Source organism: Tiliqua scincoides, chromosome 6 (genome assembly GCF_035046505.1).
Source record: "Tiliqua scincoides isolate rTilSci1 chromosome 6, rTilSci1.hap2, whole genome shotgun sequence".
Classification (NCBI taxonomy): Eukaryota; Metazoa; Chordata; class Lepidosauria; order Squamata; family Scincidae; genus Tiliqua; species Tiliqua scincoides.
In genome coordinates, this window is record NC_089826.1 from 68441122 (window position 1) to 68466168 (window position 25047).

Genomic DNA, 25047 nt, shown 5'->3' on the forward strand with positions numbered 1-25047 from the left:
GGGAACTCATTTATGGTGGAAGCATGTAGCCTGTTTTTCCTTAGATAATATGGACCTCTGTGTGGCAAATGGTAGGATGAAACTATTCAGTACCAATGTGTGTGGGAAAATAAGACAAAGTTCCATTTCACATTTTAAATGCTAATATCAAAGGAAAGATAACCAGAAATAACCTTAGAACCAGAAATGAAATAGAAGAATAGCACTTACGTCTTCAATGTCGTTTCTTGTTTGAAAGCAGATCTAACGGATGATAGTATGTTCAAATAGACACAGTCTTTGAAGTAAACATGGTTTAATTTTTGGATGTGGTTAAAAGAACCCCCGAACCCCACTGAATGGCTGGATATTGTACCTTGAACACGTAGCGGTGAGGCTCCAGCAGTCCTTAAGGTTGACAAAATTGAGGAAAGGAGAAAAGGAGTCTGGATTGGATGGGTAGAGGAATCACAGCAGCACTCAGTGCACATAATAAAGCCAGTAGACGATGTTAAAAAGAATAAAGGTGATAGGAAAGACCATCCTGGACCACTTGTCTATGGAATTAACATCAGTCAAGTCTGGGATTTTGACTCTGAGCTGTGATGCTCGTCTTCTTAGGCGTCCCTTTTGATGGGCTGAATGCCTATCCAAAGTGCTTCTGCTGTAGAGGTCTCGTGTGGAGGCCGGCCTCCTATAATGGATGCTGGCGCTGTCATAGGAATACATGGTCGCTCTTGGGTCATTCACACTTGAAAGCACATCGGAGCCGCTGACTTCATTTCTCATTTCCAGGGTGGTAAGAAGAATATTCCCATGCGCATTGATCTAGAGAAGAAGCATGTTTTAGAGAGGGTCTCTAATCCATTTGTACTGCTTTATACTCGTGCAAAGCAGTCAGTTGCAATGAAGACAATTGCTCAAAACGTGCAATGACCAAAGAAGGCAGAAAATGGACAACCTTAACCTACCAATTCTGCCCGCCCAGCGCCAACACTGTTGAGACAATGCCAAAGGGAATTCTGAGATACAACCTGCATTTGGCAATTGCTTTAGATATTGCTATCCTTTGCTTATGTAAATATCTGCCATATTAACCTCGTATTTGTTAGGTTTCCAAGCTTATTCTTGAGGAGAAGAACTAGTGAGGCAGGGTGACCTTTAACACCAGGCCCGTGACCCCAGGCAGAACAAGAGTCATGGGCTAAAAGAGAGCCATAGGAAACAAGGCTGCTTAGCTTAGTAAAAGACAAAATGCCTTGCCTTTGCAAAAAGGGGCCTCAATGCATTTATGCTAGTGGAATGCAGAAGATAACAGTACCAGGCTGCACTGGCAAGAGATGCGCCCAGGATGGTGAGATGCACCAAGAAGAGATGTGCCTTATCACTTATGTTATGAGTTATGCTGTTCTCTACCTGTCTTCAGAAAACTTGTAATTTTCCAGACTTTGTGGGCAAAACTACACCTGTGATGTAAATTGTAACCGATCAAGTGATTGCCCACTTCTGTGGCAAAATATAACCAATCAAATAGCCAGGGCTGGGGGGTGAAGCTAACAGTGAAGTAGCAGGGAACCTTGGAGGGCTCCGGGGGGAACTGCTAAATAGATGTGTTTTTCAAGGACCTCAACAATGAGGTACTCTTCGTTGCCAAGAAGAAGGAACGAAGGCTGAGAGCTTGAACGGGGCAGTCTCTTGAGATGGCGGTTTCAGAGATTTTCCCCCCGATATTCAGCTCTGTGCTGAATCGCATCGTATCCAGGATGCCATCTTTGGAGACTGCTTGGACAGCTGAAGACTCCCCCCCCCAACGGCCTAGATAAAACATGAAAACGAACAAAGCCCTTAACTGTGAGTAACCAGTTCATTAAAAGGCTATAAAAAGAATTGCAATCAAGAGGTTGGAAGGAGAGAAAGACAACTTTAAGATTATTTATGTTGGCTTGCAGCCACCCAGAGGGGAAAAAGAGCAAATGTGAATTTAAAGAAGACCCTGCTGGAGTATTTTTTTTTTCTTTTTTGTAACAAGGATGACTGGAAGAAAAGGCAAGAAACAAGACAAGATAAATAAGGGAAGATAAAGGATCACCCTGTTAGAATGGTATGCATGGAAAAGAAATTAACAATCTTTAAAGGATGGAATAACTTTCACTTTCATTTTTGCCACAAAAGGCTTGACTCAGGCCTGAACAATTAAAGGTATACTAACTTAATTTGACAGTGTTATTAACTTGACTTGGATTACTGACCCACCCCTTTTGGATATAAAAACTTAAAGATTATCTTTGACAAGAAGGGATGCAAGATAATAAGAATTAGATGACTCTTTAACTGTGGGAATGTTTGGACACTGATATTGACTTGAAATGGATTATTGACTTATTCCTTTTAGATATAAAATTTGGGAATTAGCCTTACAAGAAGGTGAAGCAAGATAATGAGACTTGGTTGATTCTTTAATTGTTAGACCTTTTTCTTTTTCTTTTTTATAGCCAGAGTTATATCAGCTTGATTTGATACTGATAAGAATGACATCAAAAAATTTAAAGGATGTTAGCAAAAGTCAGACCTCATTAATGGATATGTTATGAGAATTCAGAAATGAATTGAAGCAAGAGGTTGGAAAACTATCTGAACAAATGAGGCAAATAAACTCCTCCCTGACAAACAGACAAACAAAGAAAAGTATGGAGGGGATGGAAAAAAGAATGGATCAAATGTCAGATGAAACTAAAGAATTGGAGATTTTTGTAATGAGACAGGAGATGGAAAAAGCAGCATTTATTATTAGAACTCAGAATTTTCAGGGAAAAAAAGATGGAACTCTCAGAGAAAGAGAGCGCGTCCTTTCAAGAAGAAGAATCTTTGAATTAAATTCAAAAAGAATAAAATGGAGAAAACGGAAGAAGAAAAGAGAGGGATCAAGAAATATAAGAGAGTTAAGAGGAAGGAGTGGAAAGAGCAGTGGGAGGAGCAAGAAGGAAAATATCAACAAGACAGAGAACAAAGCAAATACTAAGACAGGAAGTGAAAATGGCTGAATAACAAGTGGAATTTTTTTTGTAGATATTAATGGATTGAATTCTCAGAAGTGAAGAGTATTCCGTTAATTATGTCAAATCAAAGCAGATGTAAATGAAAACAAAGTTGGAACACAAATATTAAGATAATTAAAGTGGTATTTTATATAAATTGTTTATAGATGAAAATTTAATTCCAGAGGAAGTAGCAAAAATGTACCCTGGGTCATCAAATAACTGTTAGATATGCAAAGAGATTAAGGGAATTCTTTATTATATGTGGTGGATATGCGGAAAGCAAAGAAATATTGGAAAGTGACATATATTGTTACAAGAGATATTGAATTGTGTAGTACCATTCAAACCGGAAATATTCCTCTTAAATGCGATATTAGAAATTGAAGATCAATATAAGAAACATTTTATTGTACATATCAGTATAGCAGCAAGAATATTGTATGTGCAAAATTTGAAACCTTTTTATGATTGGATAAATAATTTTAGTTAAACAATATTGATTTAGTTAAATCATTAATTAGTATAATGACAAATATGATAATTTTTGTATAAATGACTATTTTTCTTTTCAGTCGTTGATTTCTTTTTTGGATTAAGACATGTTGTAATCTATGGCCAATACCCTCATGTGTAACCTATGTAGTCCCAGCCCTAAGTTTAACCCATTTTCCTTACCTGTATCTGTAATAAATAAATAAACTTTGCACACGCACACACACAAAACAAATAGCCAGGGCTTTAGACAAAGAGATTCAAAGGTATAAAAGTGCACCCCTCTATACTTGGGTGTGCCCATTTGCTCTGGACATGAGTCCCGTGGGTGCCCACCGCATGCGATGAAATAAAGAAGCCTGCAAACTTTCACTCCTGGTTCCGAACCTTATTGAGTTGCTTCCTTCAACCTTGCAACACTAGGAGGACATGTCTATCGCTCACTGGCAATCCTGGCCCATGTTCCACCCAGGACCAGGATTGCAGAATGCCACCCTCCCACATCTTAGTGTATTCTGAGGGCTGTAGGAGGTCATGCACAACCTCTTCTGGCTCTCTGAAGACCAGTTTTTGTCAAAAACTGGAAGTGCTATTTAAGGCACTTAGAAGGCCTTTTAAGGGCCGGGGAGACATCCCTGGTCTTCTAAAGGCCTTAAAAATTGGGGCCTTCTAAGCCTAAGGGCTTTAAAAACAAGGATACTGAATACCCAGCACTCCACCAATGTGTCCTTGCACTGAGGCCCCCTGGCCAGGTCTCCTGCTAAGGGGAAAGTGCCTTATGGCACTTTTACAACACCCACTACTGGTGGTGGGGCTGGAGCATTGGAGGTGTGCTGCTTAGGATTGGGCCCTTAGTAGGGTGCGATTTCTTCCCAATGAACACCATGGGTCTTATATTTATTTATACAGGTATTTATATACTGCCTTTCTTTGGTCGTCAGATTTCTCTTCAGACTTTAATCCAAGGCGGTTTACATAGGCAGGCTGTCCTAAAACCCCGTAGGGATTTTTACAATTGAATAGTTCTAGTCTTTCATAGAACTCCTCGTTCCAGCTGGATTCCTTCTAGGTCTGGCCTCTCTCTGGCCCTTCGCCTCCCACGCTCCACTTGACAGCAACTCCTCTCTGCCACCGAGGGTCAGCTCATCAGTACATCAGCGTGTCATCAGTTCTAGGGTACTTCCGGTTGTTTCGAACTGGCAGCCTCAGATCTTCAGGCTCTACCAACTGAGCCAGACCTCCTGCCCTGAGTAAATCTGCTAAGTCTTGGACTGTTCAGCCCAAATCCCCACTCAGCCATTGCTTTGTGCAAGTCTCATCTTTGCTTCTCTGTCTATGACATGAAAGAACCTATATTTTACTCAGTGCCCAATCCTATCCAACTTTCCAGTGCTGATGCAACCATGCCAAGGGGGCATGTGCTGCATCTTGTGTTGGAGGGGCAGTCACGGAGGCCTCCTCAAGATAAGGGAATATTTGTTTCCTTACTTCTGGGCTGCACTGTGGCTGTACTGGCAGTGAAAAGTTGGATAGGATTGGTTCCTAAGTGGAATTTGTTATTACAGTGCTTTACAGACTGTGTTCTGTTGAACTCCAAGACACCTTGGTAAGAAAATCAGTAATGGTGGGCAAGCTTCTCTGAATGTCAGCTTATACCACCATTAGTTATCTTCCCCTGCATTGGCTGGGTCTGGGCTGTTTCAATGTGCACTCTCAGTTCTGTTCAGATGAGGCAATTCTGCTCACCAGCAAGCCAGCATTCTCCATAAATGGATTCTGCATTGTTTTGCACTTTTTCTATAATCTTCTGTGTGAGCTCTGTGTCTGAAGGTGTAGTGATGTTCTCTATTTTTTTTTAGAAGATCATACACATTCATGATCAGTGGCTGTTAGGCAGGACACTGATAGAACATCCATAGTCATCGGCAGTATATATGAGTATTGGATGTTGGATGCAAAGGGTAAGGGAGCCGTTGTTTAATTACTTGGAATGGGGTAATAAGAGGAAAATGGACTGCCCATCCATAAGCTTTCAACTGCAGTGGGTAAATATATGATTTGTCATGTGTAACAAAATTAGTAAGTTGCAATAGGAGTGTAAATATCATTAATGTTGCCCTATTGTTTGTGCTCCATTGTAAAGACAAATAACTCACAAGTGCTAATAGTTTAAATGGATGATTCATGTGGGGTCCATTCATTTTAAAGTGGTTTGCGCTCACTGCTTATTACATGGCAAGTGGAGGATGAATTACTGCTTTAATTTAAAGTCTTACGAAGGAGGTTACTACTTTTTACAGTGCATTTCTAAATCACTTCAAGCCTCCTGATCTGCATGAATCATCTGGGCTATTCGCTTGCTCTGAATTATGTTTTTGCAATCCATAACAGAGTTTATCATGATTGCTAACAAATGTAGCATATGTAAATATTGCCCAAAATGGGAAATAATTTGCATCTTTTTATTATTTTTTTTGCCCAAGTTTTCTGCTTGCCCAATTCTCTTGCTAGAAACTTCTAAGGTTCAATGACCTGGAGACACACACACACACACACACACACACACACACACACACACACACACAGAGCAATAATTATTCAAGTGCCCAAGTACTCCTCAGAAGAATCATTATTTTGAGAGGAACCTTGCATTGTATTGGCAACCTTCAGTCTCGAAAGACTACGGTATTGCGCTCTGAAAGGTGGTTCTGGCACAGCATCTAGTGTGGCTGAAAAGGCCAATCTGGGAGTGACAATCCCTTCCACACAGGGAGCAAGTGCAGTCTGTCCCTGGTCTGTCTCCCTGGCTATGGGCCTTCCTTCTTTGCATAAAGAATGGTAAAATCAATGCAGCCTTTGGGCCAAATTAGACATCAGCCTCAGCAGTTAAGGCAAAAGTCCCATGTAAATCTACCTGGGAGTAAGTCCTACTGAACACACTGGGGCTTGCTTCTGAGTAAACATGCAGAGGTTAGCGCTCTTAACACACCTTTTATAATGTCTAATATGTTTTTAAAATCAACTTTTTCAATTTTTATACATTTGGCTTAAAGAATTGCAACCCATTTCAATAATTTGGGATCTTTAAATGAAATGCATCTGTCACCCCTGTATCCACAGGTTCTATTTTACCCATCCATGGATACAAATAATGTGGACGGGGGGAAACTTATATAAAGAATAAGACAGCACTCTGTGCTCTCCTGTTCCCTGTGCCCATTATCATTGTTCTTCTTTACTAACTGTGCAAGCATGCATGTTTTGTTTAATACCAGAAGAATTTCTTGCTTAACTCTTGCAGGCAGGGAGCCTTCATGGTAGAGGAAGGAGACAAACAAAATGTTAACAGGAAACAGGACAGTTCCTGCTTCCTGTTAACGTTTGTTTAGTCTTCAGCATTCAGGATGCCTGCCTGCTTGTCTTCCTATAAGCTTGTTAGTTTATAGCATTTGGTAAAAGGGAGGCACATACAGTACTTGTGTGGTGCCAGGGTAAGGAAGCCAAATGAAGGTAATGGGTGGGAGAGGAGTACATGGGGAGGTGCACAGATTGTGTGGAGATAGGGTTCCCCCTTATCTGTGGTTTCTGGTTTTCACAGGAGGCAGGAACATATCTCCCATGGATAACAGTGAACGCCTGTACTACTCAGGGTGCAATCCTAACCCACTTTCTAGCACTGACATAAGGGCAATGCAGCTCAGAGGTAAAAGAACAAACATTCCCTTACTTTGAGGAGGTCTCTGGGAGTGCCACCCAACTGCAGGATGCAGCACACGTCCTATTGGCACTGCAATGCCAGTGCTGGAAAGTTGGTTAGGATTTGGGCCTCAGTGTGTTTGTTTTACTGAACTGCTTCTCCAACAGCACTTACTTCTACCAGATACAAATGAAAGTACATGGACGTTCACAGACATACTTTACCTGGACTTTATTCATTTCAAGTTTTCTCTTCTCACTAGTGGCTTTTTCAGCTGCCTTTTTTTGATGCTGCGGGCCTTTCCCGAAGAATGTGTAATTTACGAATGCGTATTCCAGCAAGGCAAGAAACACAAACACAAAACATCCCATTAGGTAGATATCTATCGCCTTCACATAAGGAATCTTTGGCAGTGTCTCCCTGAGATGAGTGCTGATGGTGGTCATCGTCAACACAGTGGTGATTCCTAGGAAGCAAGAAGAGAGCTGCATAAGACAACTCTTCACGTGGGGAATGCTGCCAATACAATTTTGCTAAAAGGCATTTTAAATGAATTTATCAAACATCAAACTATACCAGGATCTTTGAGGTTAGGAGCACTGCCTATCAGGAAAATTTAATGTGAATTTCAGCAGAAATGAGTTCACTGTTCTCTGCTGACACAGATTCGATAGGCAGGCACAGGACTTTCTCTGGAATGGCATCTCATATTTGGAATTTTCTATGTGGGGAAACCTGTCAGAGCTCTACTTCTCTGCTTTTAAATGGTTGCTGAAGACCTACTCTTCCCACCAGGTTTTAATTAGTCTGCACATGGTTTTATCACTGCCAGTTTTTTCAGGGTAAATCTTTCAGCTGGATTTTTCTTTGTGGATTCTGCTACATTTGACACCATTTTATATTGCTGTGCTGTTATTATTATTCTCTTTCATTATATATCAAGGTTTTTCAAAAATAAATTTTGATGATGGTTTTATTGTTTGTAAAAGCTATTCACTGAATTATGAAACTTTTGAGCTTCACAGACAGGATTAAAATCTTTTGACTGAATGAATGAATTGGTAGAGGGGTTTGTTTCCAGTGAGTAAGAAAGGATTACAGCTCAAGTCTTACTGAACATGATGGGCTTACTAGCAAGTCAAGTAAACAATGCTGTTTTCAAACACCTCTATTAATTTGACATAATATACGAGTACCAAGGTGTGGTCAGGTGTAGCTCCCACTCAACTGGATTTTTGTGAAGATACTTTGTAGTGGATCGTCCACCAACAAACGTGCTGCTCTGACATGTGTGTTGTGCCCATGTGTCTGAAAATGGTTTTTTTTTTTTTCATGTTAAGAGGATTGGTTGTGCTTGTGATGTAGCTTTTTCTAGCCCTAATTGAAAGGAAGTATATCCAAGCCCGCTAAAGGGGCTCATAATAGCTAAGTCCTAGCCAAGCAATGGAACTCATGATTTATGATTTAAAAGTTCAATTATTGCTGTGCCAATACAAGAACACAAACTGATGTTATGCTGTTTCAGGGATGTTGTGGCAATAGTGCAGGGCAGGCAAATTTGCTGGCAAATACACTCAGGAAATTTAAGGAGCTGCCTAAGTCCAAAGAGTAAATTACCTAGAGCAACTCTTGCAGCCGATGCATCGTAGTTGATCCAAAAAGATACCCATGACAGAATAGTAATCAGAGTAGAAGGCATGTAGGTTTGCAAAATGAAGTAGCCGATATTTCTTTTAAGCCGAAAACTCAGTGATAGTCTGGGGTAAGCTCCTATTTTAAAAATAAATAAATAATTAAAAAGTGATACCAGGAACACCTTGCTGCTTTACAGTGGCGTCACTAGGGTTTGCAACATCCAGTGTAGGAGGCCAGCGCCTCACCCCTACGATGAACCTCCTCCCATGCAGTGGGTGGGACAAAGCCCTAGGCAGTGGACGTGGGTGATGTTCCCACCCACCACCCACCCACCACCCTGCCCCCACTGGTGTTTGTGGTTATAACTTTTGATAGAATGGAGATATTTCAACTTGTTTTTTTCATTGCATTCTGCATGAAATTACACATTGATTGATATATAACATGATGGTACTATTTGAAAATACCAAGATTTAAAAATTTTTGGTGAGTAGTGGTGTCACCCCCACTGTGTATGCCACCTGGTGTGGCCCACACCCCCTAGCGATGCCACTATTTCTTTTCAAATGCTGTTTCATCTAGAGCAGTGATTCTCACACATTTAGCATTGGGACCCACTTTTAAGAATGAGAATCTGTCAGGACCTACCGGAATTGATGTCATGAACCTGAAGTGACATCATCAAGCAGGAAAATTTTTAACCATTCTAGGCTGCAATCCTACCCACACTTACCCAGGAGTAAGTCCCATTTACTATCATTGTTAAAAGAATGTAGTAGCTTGTTCAAAGTACAGGTCTGTAACATTTCCCCAAATGCAGTCACATACCATGGTAGCATCAAGTGAGTAAAATTCTACTAATTTTAATTCTAAAATTCTACTAATTCTACTAATAAATAAATAAAGTCTACTAATTTCTACTAATTCTACTAATTCTACTAATAAATAAATTCTACTAATTCTACTAATAAATAAATAAAGTCTAATATATTAAAAATAAAATATTGAAATGAATGGGGACCCAACTGAAATTGGCTCACGACCCACCTAGTGGGTCCCAACCCACAGTTTGAGAAACACTGATCTAGAGTATATTTTCAGATCCTCAATGCTTACCTGTTGCAAACTCCGCTTTTTTTGAGATCATCTTGTAATCGATAATTGAAAACTGAGGGAGCTCGATTTTATTAACTCCACTAACAGCAGTTTCCCCTCCATTCCAATAGAACTCAATATCATCGGTTGTATAACCATCTACAGTAGGAAAATGAAAAGAGAAAAACAGCCCTTTTCTCAATCTGTTTGATAGATAGTAATGTTTCAATGCTAAGAAATGGTCAGTGTAGACTTTACATGCTTGTTATTAAATTAACATTTCATTCTAAACTAGATTGTTTTAAAAGAAAAACGGTAGCTGACTTTTAAAAAATTGCAGATTCAGTTAAATGGAAAAATCAAATTAAGAAATACATTTATTTTTATTTCTTGGGCAGATGTTCTCAGGCATGGAATACTATTGACTATACATGGAATATATAAGGAAATATTTCTTTACTCAGCGTGTGGTCGGTCTGTGGAACTCCTTGCCACAGGATGTGGTGCTGGCGTCTAGCCTAGACGCCTTTAAAAGGGGATTGGACAAGTTTCTGGAGGAAAAATCCATTACGAGTTACAAGCCATGATGTGTATGCGCAACCTCCTGATTTTAGAAATGGGTTATGTCAGAATGCCAGATGTAAGGGAGGGCACCAGGATGAGGTCTCTTGTTATCAGGTGTGCTCCCTGGGGCATTTGGTGGGCCGCTGTGAGATACAGGAAGCTGGACTAGATGGGCCTATGGCCTGATCCAGCGGGGCTGTTCTTATGTTCTTATTGACAATGCCTTGGCTACTGAAATCCTTCCAAAAGCTATAACTGTTTATAAAATGAGGGGTCAGAATTCAGATTTATGTCCTTCACACGAGTTGTGAAAAAGGGGGCATTACCCAAAATGGAGAGCGTTGTTTAATAAGCCTGGTTAAAGGTGAAGAGATGGAGTTACACTCCCAAGACAGTACTTTCAGAGAATGTTTTTCCCCCCCTACTTCTGTCATGGATTCACACAATCACTTTAGGAAGCTGCCTTATTGGTGCCTCCAGTCACAAATAATTGTGTAAGAGAAAAGCAATTTTTCAACTTGATGCTGCTGAAATTGTGACTTCTGGCTCATGCTGGCAGGGAGAGGGAAGAGTACCATGGCAGGTGTGTTCTGAAATAAGGATGCCTGTCAAAGGAGGATGTGAATTTGCAGAGCACCTGTAGGGGGCAGCCAAGACTTGCAGGATAGCTCTGTGCTTTCTGCCAGAAATAGCTGACATCCCCCCCCCCCCCAGCAATCCCTGCAGGTTTGAATTTCCAGAGTGCTTATTCCTCACACCTCTTTTTCACTCTCATGCCATATGTGTGAATGTAGCATCACTGGAGCTTGCAACCTTTACATTGACAAGGAAACTTCATGTTCATTTATTTTGTGTAACCTCAGCAAAAGTGAAAGAACACAGCAAGATCAAAGGACCAGTAGTGTAGCTACAGGGGGACTGCATGTTTATTGCAAGCACCACAACACGCAGAGTAACCAGGCTCTCCCAGTTGCCATTGGAGCCATTCTGTAATTTTTTCCTTGGGTTGAAAACATGCAATCTTGTGTGGGGAGTGTTCTGAAGTTGCTAGGTATCCCTTGTTTCCTTGCAAGAACTGTTGTTGTTGTTGGCATCCTTTAGTCTCGGAAGACTATGGTATCGCGCTCTGAATAGTGGTTCTGGAACAGAGTGTCGTCTCCAGTGCGCGAAGCCTGGGTAAAGTAGATATGGAGAATAGACTGTTACCCAAGCAGCAAATTCCCCCTCTCCACATCGCTGAAATGGTCCAGTGGAAAGGCAGAAGCCAATACGGTTGGTTCCAGCTGCATTGCAGGAGTTGCCAGAACGTGACTGTGTTCAGCCATGAACTGCCTCAGGGACTCCGGCTCCAGATTTTGCCTCGAGGTTGACTCCTGAAGCCTTTTCCGTAACTGGAATTAGCCACAAGGCAGTGGAGGTTTGGGATGAGAGTTTTCCTTCTCTCAGATGAGCTGCCTTCCCAGGCTAACGAGTCCCATCTACCCGGTGGCTGTTTAGTCGCCTCTTACGACAAGTACAGCCAAACTGAGGGCCTATTCTTATCCCCAGCCCCCAGGGGATAAGAACTAGGCTGATAACAAACACACATCTGTGGCTGAAAGCAGCAGCCCCATATAGGGCCCAAACCTGGGGTGGGGAAAGGAGACCTATTATCTGGTTCTAGAGGTCTAGGGGATCTAGGCTGTGCTATAGTTCCATTATCTGTTGATGGAGTAGCTAAGGGATCTAGCATTCAGGGGCAGAAAGTTTTTTAACATCAGAATGCCCAGAACACTCCCCAGGGGTGTGTGGGAGGTGGTCTGAGGCATAGGGAGGCCTCTGCGGGCCTCAGAAGGCCTGCTGGAAGCCTTAGAAAGACACTTCCAGCTTTTGATAAAACCAGGTGCCATTCTATTATTATTATTATTCGCTTTTCAACAAAAGTTCACAAAGCGGTTTACAGAGAAAATCAAACAAACAACTAATGGTTCCCTGTCCCAAAAGGGCTCACAACCTAACAAGATGCAAAAGAACACCAGCAGCCAGCCACTAGAAAAGATACTGCTGGGGGTGAGGAGGGCCAGTTCTATGGTTTCCAGAATGCTTTCTGAGACCTTCTGAGGCTCAGGGAGGCTGCACATGGCCTCCCTGGGCATCTGAAGGCCTCCAGAAGGCACCCCCTGACATCCCTCCCCCCAAAGGGATTGTACCTGGGGCAACTGACACCCACGCCCAGCCACACCACTGCCAATACCTTGAGGGGAAAAAAATGAGGAAAGAGTGTATGGGGTATCCAACTTGTGTAAGATCTTGTGAGAATTGTTGGAGCCACTCAACGGAATGTTAGAGCAGAACAAACAGCATTTTGAGCTGCTGGCCCAGAGCTGGGGGATGGAGAGAGTGCTTGTTCAGGAAATTCTAGGATTTGGAGCTTGCGAGTCAGAAGTGTACTCAAGACTGGACATCTAATGGACCCAGTGGAACCCTGTCTCCAGGGAGCTGAACCTGGATCCTCCAGGTCTAACTCTTGAACCACTAAAGTGGCAGTTCCCAAACTTGGAGTTTGGGAAGTCTGGGAGAGTTTGGGAAGTGTGTGTAGGGGCAGGGGGATGATGGCAATGCGATCACCATGATTGTGCAACCCCTGGGGACAGAAAGGGGGTTTAGACTTACCTTAAGCCAGTGCTGGCCTCTAGGAGGTGTAGGGACCCCACAGACCCCTCTGCAGTTCTTCCTTCACTCAGAAAAGTTAAAAATAGTGATCACAACCCACTTCTAGCTTCGCAATCGCAAACTGGAAGTGAGTTGTACTTGCTGTTTTTAACTTTTCTGAGGTACGGTGAACCTTGCAGAGGGGCCCACAGGGCTCTCCGGACCCCCCCCCCAGAGGCCAGTGCTGGCTTAGGTAAGTCTGAAACCCCCCTCCTGTCCCCAGTGGTGGTGCAATTGTATTGCATTGCTACATCCCCCGCCCCTTAAGGGGGCAGAGACAGGGCTTCCCAAGCTGGGGTATCACGATGCCCCAGTTTGGAACCTCTGCATTACACCATCCTGGCTCCTCACATGGAAACTGCCCCTGTAAAGGCCACTCCTGGACCTCCCAGCTGTTCAGTGAACTGGGAAGTACCAAACATTATTAAGATGTGGGCATTACACTTTTCTACTAGAAAAGGATGGCATAACATTTCTAGTAGAAAAAAAATATTTATAATGGGGTACACACATTGAATTCATTAAGTAAACATTTTGAATAAAAACAGAGGATGAAAAAGGGAGGTCCACTGCAGCATGAACTGGACTAATATATTAAACGGTGAATTAAGTCTGCCACAGATGAATCTGCATTCATTCTTCGCTTTGACAGTCTGTGCTCCAAGCAGCTGTTCACACATTGGCAGAAAACCAGTAAATGCATCAACTGCGCCAAAGGCCAATAATATAAGAATGAATGCATTACTGCCAAACAGTCCGTGCCTTCCCCCCCCCCCCAAAATGAGACATGAAAAGTCTCACAAGTTCAGCTGCTTGCACGTAGAGAGATTTAATTTTGACCTGAGTGCATACACAGTTGCCAACAAGCTGGCTATTCCTGAGTTCTGGTGACATCACAGGCTTGCCTGCATATTCACTTTGAATGTCAAGACTTGTTTAATATATGGAAGCCCTGGGGTCTTTAGGCACAGCTGGGGAAAACTCTGTAGGTCATGCAGACTTTGTAGTCTAGTCTAGGAGTCTGACTGCCAAACCCATGGAGTGGGAACATCTAAGTTGAAATCCATACAGCCAATTCCATAGAAGTCTGTTGAATTACGATGATGTTTTTCAGCCTCCAATCTTGGCATACCACTTAGAAATTATGCAGAGCCTGAGCTGGGATCAGACAGGTTTGTGATGTCTAAAACCCATAAATATCGTCTAACAAGACAGAGAGATCCAACAGCTAATTCCTATTGTCTTTGTCCAGAACTGATTTGTTGAACTGAAGGGGAAAAAAAAAAAAAGTCCACCAAAAATCCAGCACAGCATACATTTCTTTTGTCAGGGGCAAAGCTCTCTTAAGGATTGTGTAGTCCAGTGGCTAGAATGTTAGCTTTGAATGTGGGTGATCTGAATTCAAATCTTTTCTCGGCCAGGTATCCCAGAGAGTGAATATGAACCAGCTGCCACTAGTCATCTCAAGTGACCATGCAGGATTTTTGTGAGGATAAAATTGGGATAACGGATACACTACTTTGAGCTCCTGGAGGAAGGGCAAGATACAAATATGATGATGAATACATGAGATTTGTGGGGCTCTGGGGGCAGTAAAATGGGCAACACAATGACCTCACAAATTCCTTTCCAGCACTGAGATATGTTGTGGTATACTCTAGAGATAGGAGAACCTCACTGTGGCCAGCCAAACAGGGTAACAGAAAGCACTCAGTGTATGTATCTCTGCTCTAAGAGACTCATTCAGCACCCCTTTCCATCTTCTGAAGATTCAGCAAGACTTCACTTGGCCATGCCATAGGGCTACAGGGAAGTCAAAGGTAACTGACAAGAACTAAAGTGAATTGCAATACACTGTGTAGATACTTTTTGGACAATGAGCGGATGCCACAACTCTTTCCTTACCTCCTTAAGATACTTTTTAATGAATGGAGCATTGAAGCTTGGGGGAGGGGGCGGGCTTGCCACTCTTTTATTTGTTTGCTACAATATTTATATACTGCCATTCCAGAAGACTTGACTCTTCCGGAGTCAAGAGTGGTTAAGGTGGTCAAGAAGACTCAAGGTGGTTAACAGACAGACTGACCATACCCCCCCTTTTTTCATATGGGGTTTTTACAAGTTTTATTCTATGAGAGAAACTCATAGGACCCTCCATTTTTCCAGATGTTTCCTTTCATGGTGCAATCATCGTCCTGGCTGCACAGCTGTTGCGCTTTTAAAGCTTCCACAGGCAGCTGCAAAACATGCCTCAGGCTGGTTCTGCCAGGATGTTATCCATTTCTTGCCATTCCTTTGTCTCTAGCCAGCAGCTTCCAGTCACTTATCTAAGGCATGACCTGAGCTGATCCTGCTTGGCATTGTCAGGTAAGGCGATCGATCAACCTCCAGGCCACACCTCTTGCCCTCATATTCTATGTTGCAGTGTTCACTTTCAAAGTTTTAAATGCCTTTCAAAAGTGTATTTTCAGAAATTTGTAACAGCCTGGAGAAATTTGCCAGAACCGCCTGGCAAAGGGCTTACAATAGTCATGTGGACTAATTTACATCCATGTGGCAGTCCATATGGCAGCTCATGTACACTAGCCTTCATTCAGGGCTGGTATTGGTGTACAAGGACCTAGCTTACTGCTTGAAACTGGGGATCAGAAGTTAGGTAGATACAAGTGAGGCTAATTTGGGCCAGTTTCAGTGAGCAAAGGGCCATCTGTCAGCTAGGAATGTCACAGCTGACTAGACTCATAGAGGCCTCAAGGATTTTTGGGTGAAGAAGAGGAAAAAAACGAGTAAAGCTTGAAAAAACCATTTCCAGCAAGCTCAAAAATCCACCTCTGACTTCCATATGTTTTAGAAATCCATAGTTCCTAAGCTCATGTCAAGGTTTTTGATGAGCTGCCTTAAGCACTTGGCTGTCCCAGCTGACTGGAATGTTCTGTTAGCGAGGATTAAGGGGTGTGTGTCTGGGGAGGGGGCTTGTCCCACATCAGAACATGACAGGAATTCTTTTGGGGAAAATCTAATGTTGCACAGAGCACAGATGCAAGATTAGTCACCAGGTGTCACCAGATGGCTAGAAGTAATATTTCCACCATCAGAAGATGTGATTATTGTTGTGGGGAGGGAGGGGTGCTCCAAGAAGTGGCCTATTCAAAATCTTAGCTGCAAACTCGTTAAGTAGCCCTAGACAAGTGACTATTAGAGCTGCAAGTTTTTACAGTGATTGTTATTGAGACCAATCCCACCAGTGCGATGTTCTTTGCTCTATCAGTATTTAGGTATGTGAGCCTAGGGAGTGCTTAAAGGTAACATGCACATAACGATCATTATTAAAAGTGTTAATGGCTTCAGTAAATCCAATATGGCAAAATATCTAGAGGGATTAAAAGCATGTGGTATTCAGGGCAGCCATGGCAGGCAAATTCCACACTTGACTCAAGCTGAGAACGTCATGTTTCAGGGAATGGGGTGGGGAATGGTACCCAGACTTCCCCTGTGCTGGCCTAGCCTGGACAGTAAAAAGTAGATTTTCAGCTTTACTGTGACACTCTTCCAATCTAATGTGCATATTTCTGATACACGATCATCTTATCCAGAGGTGAAATGAGCTCACTGTGGCACTCTCAACAGTGGCACCCCCATAGGCATGCCCTATCAGAACTAAAATAAATGTTAAATTTCTTTATGAGTGTCTTCTTCTTCCGCCACTTTGTCCTTCTTTCTTTGAGACAGATTATACTTCATTTAAAAATCTAGCTAGCTCATGTCATCTCAGACTCTTAGAGGAGGTGGCAATAGTTTAAAACAAATGTATAAAATCTGAAAACAATTGGATTAAAAATATTCCTGGTTAATATAAAAAAGTACATTAAAGTACTAGCCTATACATGTTTACTGACGCATAAGTTCCACTGTGTTCTATAAGGTTCCACTCACGTAAATTTACATGAGGTTATAGCTTTAATGTAACACAAGCTACATATTGCCTCTCAGGCAACCCTTGGGGAAGACAATTGCCTAGACCAGTGGTTCTCAAACTTTTAGCACTGGGACCCACTTTTTAGAATGTGAATCTGTCAGGACCCACTGGAAGTGACATTATCAAGCAGGAAAATTTCTAACAATCCTAGTTTCTAGCAATCCTAGTTTCTAGCAATTTCTAGCAATCCTACTCACACTTACTCAGGAGTTAGACCCATTGACTATCGTTTTTTAAAACATGTGCACAGTAGCTTGTTAAAAGTACAGATCTGAAACATTTCCCCAAGTGCAGTCACACACTACAGTAGCATCAAGTCTAATATATTAAAAATAAAATATGAATGTGGACCCACCTGAAATTGGTTCGCTACTCACTTAGTAGGTCCCGACACACAGTTTAAGGAACACTGGCCTAGAGATTAACACTTGCCCCTTGACAAGTTTCTCAGTATGTCTCCTGATGAACCTGATGCTTAGGCTATGGTTTTCTGGGAAAAGTTTCAAAGGCGGCACCTGAGTGTTCTGAAGACATCATTACTGTTGCTGTAGGTAAACTCCAAGAGCTGTGCCCCCCCCCACATTCCACCCTCAACTACGCTACTTGTATTACCAATGCAACCTTGCTTCAGAGTGGCAGCTATAATCAATCTGCTCAAATTTCATTTTGTCAGAACATTTTTTTTTTTTTTGCCAGCTTAGGGGCAATGAAGGTTCTGATATGAACACAGCTCTGGGGAGTTCCCCCACCCCTTCCTTGCAACAAACCACCGAGAGAATTCACTGGACTATTTTTATTGATTCACACAGATGCCTCTTCAAATTGACTCTTGTTTTGTTCCAGCATCTATGTTTAAAATTGTTCTATTTCCACAGAAAGGATAAAACACAGCACCAGACTGTTTTGATGGGAAACATAAAATCCCTTAATGAGACATTTTCTATTCCTCCCACGATACCTTATTTAATGTGGGAGCCAATTTGGTGGTGTCATCTGCTGAATGCTCAAAATTTGATATTTAGTCTTTTACATTTGACAATTAGTATTCAGTAACTGATGTTATATATGTGAAAGTAATTGATGGTGGTTGTTAATATTGTAAAAAGAGGACAAAGGAAGCTGAAATAGTTCTAAACAGAAGAGATGCCTGTCGGGACGAACACAGAATCAGAGATCTGCTTATTCAGGCATGCAAAATTTGTGACCCACTGAGTTGTGTCTTGTGGCTTGCCAGGGTGCTCTCATTTTTGTATTCCTAGGCAGGCAGCAAAATCAGAAAGCTTACAGAGTCCTTGACAGAGGTAGCATGCAGCTTGACAGATCATAAATTGTGTGGGCCTGTGCTTGTCTGTTCTGTATGATAGTATAGCAGTACTACACTACTAGTGAACTGGGATGCAAAATAGCACAGTTGGCTTAGCGATGAAGCCATTGGAAGTGGCCATTTTGAGTGACTTCAGCCCAAATCCTAACCAACTTTCCAGCACTGGCATAGCTGTGTCAATGGGGCATGTGCTGCATCCTGCAGTTGGCTGACAATCATGGAGGCTTCCTCAAGGTAAGGGAATAAACATTCCCTTACCTCGGAGCTGCACTGCCCTTAGCTAGGTGCTGGAAAGTTTGTTAGGATTGCACCCATAAGAACAGAAGAAGAGCCAAAGGCCCATCCATTTAATCCAGCCCACCAGTTGCCTCAGGGAGCACACAAGACAACAAGACACCTGTATCCACTTGCCATTCCCTTGCACCTGGCATTCTGAAGAAGCCTACTTCTAAAACCAGGAGGTTGTATATACCCATCACAGCTTGTAACCTGTGATGGACTTTTCCTCCAGAAATCTGTCCAATCCCCTTTTAAGGGCATCTAGGCCAGACACCATCACCACATCCTGTGGCAAGGAGTTCCACAGATCAATTACCCACTGGATAAAGAATTATTTTCTTTTGTCTGTTCTAACTCTCCCAACACTCAATTTCAGTGGCTGTCCTCTGGTTTTGTATGAGGTGGGGGAGAGCCAAGATTGAAGGAGGGGTGCCCTGTCTACCATCCCCTCCAATTCACCATTCACTGAGCTCCCCAATGAGAGAGAGAGAGAGAGAGAGAGAGAGAGAGAGGGCAGTGGCAGCCCACTTCTTCCTTCAGCTGTGCCCCTTGGACTGCTCCTGATCCCCAGCATGCTTATACATTCAAATGCCTAGGCATACAAGTTTGAAACCAACCAGGAAATTTAACACTTGCCATTGTGGGAAATTAGGCATCCTTAGACGGGAATGGAAAACAAACATGTTTTAGTTCAGTGCTGTCTACCACAACAATGGCTGGAGCTTTGGGTTTTGCAGACTATCCTGCAGAACTGATTGTCCCTACAGCAGCATCTATCTTGACATGTGATTCCTAATCTGTTGTTTTCAGTGTCATTTTATAATTATATTTGTATTTTAATGTATGTTTTGCCTGTTTTTATATTGTTAGATGCCTTCTGCTGTCATTCACAGAAAGGTGGAACATAAACTATGATCCAGGTCTACAGAGCTTTCGTCCTGAGTACACTTCTGTACAGCAGCGAGTCATGGACTCTTTGCTCACAACAGGAGAGGAAACCGAACGCTTTCCACATGCGCTGCCTCCGACGCATTCTCGGCATCACTTGGCAGGACAAAGTTCCTAACAACACAGTCCTGGAACATGCTGGAATCCCTAGCATGTATGCACTGCTGAAACAGAGACGCCTGCGTTGGCTCGGTCATGTCGTGAGAATGGATGATGGCTGGATCCTAAAGGATCTCCTCTATGGAGAACTCGTGCAAGGAAAGCGCCCTACAGGTAGACCACAGCTGCAATACAAGGACATCTGCAAGAGGGATCTGAAGGCCTTAGGAGTAGACCTCAACAGATGGGAAGCCCTGGCTTCTGAGCGGCCTGCTTGGAGGCAGGCTGTGCAGCATGGCCTTTCTCAGTTTGAAGAGACACGTGGCCAACGGTCTGAGGCAAAGAGGCAAAGAAGGAAGGCCCATAGCCAGGGAGACAGACCAGGGACAGACTGCACTTGCTCCCAGTGTGGAGGGGATTGTCACTCTCGAATTGGCCTTTTCAGCCACGCTAGACGCTGTTCCAGAACCACCTTTCAGAGCGCGATACCATAGTCTTTCGAGACTGAAGGTTGCCAACAACAAACTATGAGGAAGGACTCTGTGATCTTTATATCTCAAACAACCCCTAATCAATGATTCACTTGTAGGTGTATATGGAGCAACGGGGGGGGGGGACGGACACAGCATTCCTACCTCTTTTCAGGTATCTCTTGGTAGTTTTGAGATAATAGGAGCAGAGGCAGCTGTGTAAAAGCAAACTTGGTCCTTGCTCTGCCTGGGTCCATTGATTTCACTGATGTATGAGAGGGCCTTCAAGTGAAGACAGATCTCTCCATACACTCATCATCCTATTCACCACTGGGGCTGTTATCATTACAGTGGATTGAGTAAGGAATCAGATTAGCTTCTCCAGTTTGGGAGTGAAGGTGGTGAGTGGGTGTCTATTATTTACATAAAAGGCCTAGGGGGGTATTGACAGAGGAGGCCTCCACCATATCCTATAGCCCAGTGTTTCTCAACCTGTGCAACAGGTACCACCAGTGGTACTTTAGGTGGTATCTGCTGGTACTCATGAGATCCCTGGACACCTGCTGCCTGGCAGCAAGACTGCAAATGCAACACAACAAACAGTGGTAGGAGGTAGGCATGCAGAACTCCAAAGCATGCTTTTCCACACTCGAGAAAGTCCTCCTGTCCACCCTGAGCCTCTTACTGGTGTTTGTTGCATTGCATGTGGCCTCCCAACCCAGAAGTAATTGGTGATAATGCTATCACCAGTTACTTCCAGTGGTACTTTGAATAGGTTTAGCCTGCAAAGTGGAACAATGGAGGACAAACTTTGAGAAACACTTCTATAGCCTATTCCCCCTCCCAAGCCTTTTCCATGGACACAGGACTTCTTGGACCTGCACCAGCTATTTTGCTGGCATGGATTCAAATAGCCCCATTGGGCAAGTTGGGGCTCAACACGGGGTAACAAATGTCCCCTTACCCCGAGGAGACCTCCAACCTGCTCCTAACCAACACAGGACAGAGTGTGGGTCTGCTGTGCTGGCACTGGATAGGGCTGGGCTGTAAAGCTTTAGTAGAATCATCTGCAAATTGATGCTCACAGCCTCAGTCATGATAAATGATATAGTAATAGTTGTGACTGTATGGTACATGTAACCGATTCAGATATACCATCTTCGTGAGAGCAACTATTTATGCATGACTTTTGAAAAGCAATATTTCCAAAATTTTATAAAGAGCTTAAAGCAGGTCTGAGAAATGTGACTGATGGGGAACCATATAGTAAACTTTAGACCAGGGATGTCTAAACTTTTTGGTAGGAGGGCCACATTATCTCTCTGACACTGTGTTGAGGAAGAAAAGAATTAATTTACATTTTAAAATTTACATAAATGAATATATTAGAGCTGGAACTTATATGAATGAATAAAGGACTTGCAATAGCTCAATGCCTGCAAAAGGCTTTGCACAAAACAAGGTCGGCCTTTCCTTCACTGCTGCTGCAGTGGCCCAGAGGCTCATTGGAGATTAGGGGCTCCCTGTTGGCTGTTTTGAGGATCCCCCAGGCCCCCAGGCCAGGGTTTGTGCACTCCTGCTTTAGACAATATCTCAGTAGAAATGAGATATATTACATGCAATTTTATAAAAGTTCAGAAAAAAACCCAAGAAATTAGATGTAGGCTTTTTCCCATGGAAAACAGTCTCAGTGTTCCATGTGGCTTCTCTAGCGTGTTCCCAAGCAAGCATGTTCCCAAGCAAGTATGTTCCCAAGCAAGTGTTTCATAGGCCATGGAAAATGGTGACACAACTTACAGCTTTCAATTTCCAGTGTGCAGTTTTGTTCATCCAGGGGGTACCTGCGTAGATCCATCATGCATGCCGCTGTAGTGGTGATCCTGAAAGGAGACCAAGATAAGATCAGAAAACAAAGGCGTGTGGACTTCTGCCTTTGCTCAAATATTTTCACATTAAAACAACAGAAACACGTTCTCTTGAAGTGGGAAGTGAAGGGGTAAATGAGTGGTAAATTGTGGCTTGTCACACAACCTCCTCCAGCCACGATTCCATAACCGTGCCTCACATGACTACACAACACAAGATCAACTTGACATCGCATAGACTAGAATGTTTTCTTCACCTGCCATTTCTTGCTCCTTTCATGTAAAGCAGGGGTCATCATACCTCGTATATGCACAAGGGCTGCATCATATATCTGACATGGTGTTCAGGGCCCAAAAATAAATAATAAATGCATGGAGAACCAAATATGCTGAGAGTTGGATTGAATACAATAAGTAGATGGGGTGGACGGAAGAGGGGAGCAGAGTAAAAAATTGACTTGCACAGGAAAAGGAGAGAATGGATTTTGAAAAAGGATTGAAAAAGCATGGGTATATACCAGTGTTTCTCAAACAGCGGTACGGGTACCACCAGTGGTACTTGAGGTGGTGTCTGGTGGTACTCGCGGGACCCCTGGACAACTGCGTCCTGGCAGTGAAATCAGGAAGGCAACATAACAAAAGCGGTAGGAGTCTCCAAAGCATGCTTTTTGACACTCAAAACAGCCCTCCTGTCCACACCGAGCCTCTTACTGGTGTTTGACATGTTGCATCTGGTCTTCCAAGTAACTGGCAATAATGTCATTGCCAGTTATTTCTGGTGGTACTTCGAATAGGTGGGCCATCTGAAGGGGTACAACAGAGGACAAATGTTGGAAAACACTGGTATATACTGTATGCAGCAACCTCTAGTGGTTGAATGTGGTATATACCCATGCTGGGAGGGAGTGTTTGCTGCAGCAGCTTCCCACCCCTGTTCCTTCTCCCATGGAGGCTCCTCCATAGAAGGAAAGGGGGTGCAAAGCCACTGCATCAAGCACTCCCTCCTCTAGGGAGAACCGAGACGTGACATGACAATGTCATGTGACATCACAACATCACTGCCCCACGTCACTGGTATACTTGTTGGGACAAAGGTGGTGCAACTACCCAGTAGCAATTGGTCTTCCAACCAGTGACTGAGGCCAGACTGTCTCCCCCACAGCTGAAGCTGGAGAGCAATTAGCATCTGTAGCAAAAATCTTTCTGGGAAGGGAGAGAAGCAAATCTCCTTGAGCCTGCTTTGATTGAGGACTAGAGTCAGGCTGGTTTTTCCTTTACTGGTATTTCCTGGGACTGATGGGGCCAGATTGCCATTCCCTTTTTCCATTGCTAACATTCTCTTGCCCATTTCCTTGGTTGTTTTCTGCTTTTCCAGCAGAATGGAATGCTAATGAAAGAATCTTTGGTGCCATCCCGGGCAGTCATTTTTCAGGTAATTAGTTGCATTCTGCACAGTGTGAAAATGGGCTGATTATTAATTTCAGAGGAAAACAAGCAGTTCACGAATCATTCTGCAATTCTGATTCTGCCTTTAGGCTAGTTCTGAGTGCACTCACAGTATGGGCTCCTGCTGTTCATTCTCAACCTGTATATTTTTAAAGTGAACAGATTACAGTATAAGTACATACCATAATTATTCAGGCTTCCTTTAACTTTCTGCCATTTGGAGAAAGGACAGTAGAGTGCCACTTTATGAACCACAGGCTCCCCAACTCCATTTATTATTTGACTGTTTTAAACTTTTCCAGAATAAAAAATCTTTGCAAAACTGTAATTAGTACCGAACGCTGCTGCCCGTGTGGTTTCTGTGGTTTGCCAGCTGGGCCACTGCTTCAGTGACTACACTGGCTTCCAGTTCATTTCCGGGCTCAATTCAAAGTGCTAGTTTTGACTTTTAAAGCCCTGCCTCCTTCCATACAATTCAACCCATCCTCTCGGGTCATCAGAAAGGGCCCTTCTAACTGTACTGCCACCAGCAGATATGAGGGGGATGACAGCAAGAAATAGGGCCTTCTTGGTGGTGGCACCCTATATGTGGAATTCCCTCCCCCTGGAATTGAGAACAGCTCCCTCTTTAGAGTCCTTTCTGCTGGGTCTTAACAACTATTTCATCAGGAAAGCCTTTTTATGCGGTCACCGGAGGGCATGGCACTTTTTTATGAATGGATTTTAATCAGGATCCAAGTGTTATTGTGTTCTATTCTTTTAAATGTTTTATTATATATCATTGTTTTTAGTATTGTTTTATTTCTAAGCCACCTAGAGTGCCCTTTGCAGGATAAAGAGCAGGATAAATAAATAAATAATTTATTTATAAATAAAAAATACATACACAAATAAAATATAGTATGTAGCAAAGCATTACCTCTCTTGTGTTAAGTACGTATTATAAGTCATGTTGACTGTAACAGGTATTTTGGTGTAAACAACATTTCTAAGTGTTACCGCCTAACAACACTATGCCTATGCAGGTCTACTTAGAAATAAGGCCCATTGAGTTCAGTAGGGTTTACAACTGGATAGGCGTGTGTAGGATTGCAGCCTAAAAGTATTTTGATTTTCCAGCTTTTTGGAGATAGGGAAAATATTTATTGTAGCATGAAAAATTACACACATTTCCAGAGTTAAGAATTTCATCAAGGCAAAGTTTAATACAAGACTCTGTAGCTCTGATCTGGAGGAAATTTGGCTTGTGCTTTCAGTTTAGTCTGGGGAATTGTGTGCACATAACATCAATTTACAGGTAATTCCCCATCCATCAAAGAAAATGCAATCAGTGTCCTGCTTCCGTACAGATAACACCCATGGCTTGATCAAGGAAAACTTATTATGCAGGATAGCACAAAGATTCATTCTCTGTTGCTCCTCTGAAGATAGAAAATACAAAGTAACATT

At 42.8% G+C, this 25047-nt stretch overlaps 1 protein-coding gene across 2 annotated transcripts in view; it reads right to left on the minus strand.

Annotated features, from left to right (window-relative positions):
• Positions 1–459: 459 nt before the first annotated feature.
• The window catches only part of GABRB1 (gamma-aminobutyric acid type A receptor subunit beta1), a 116562-nt gene continuing 91974 nt past the window's right edge, over positions 460–25047 (minus strand). The window contains exons 5-9 of one of the 2 annotated variants that reach the window (XM_066631864.1): positions 22085–22167; positions 9958–10095; positions 8824–8976; positions 7437–7672; positions 460–807 (exon numbers count right to left, since the gene is read on the minus strand). In XM_066631864.1, coding sequence (XP_066487961.1) covers positions 460–807; positions 7437–7672; positions 8824–8976; positions 9958–10095; positions 22085–22167 — 958 coding nt within the window. Of the gene's footprint in view, positions 808–7430; positions 7673–8823; positions 8977–9957; positions 10096–22084; positions 22168–25047 lie in introns of both variants that reach the window. The other variant, XM_066631863.1, reaches the window with a different exon arrangement.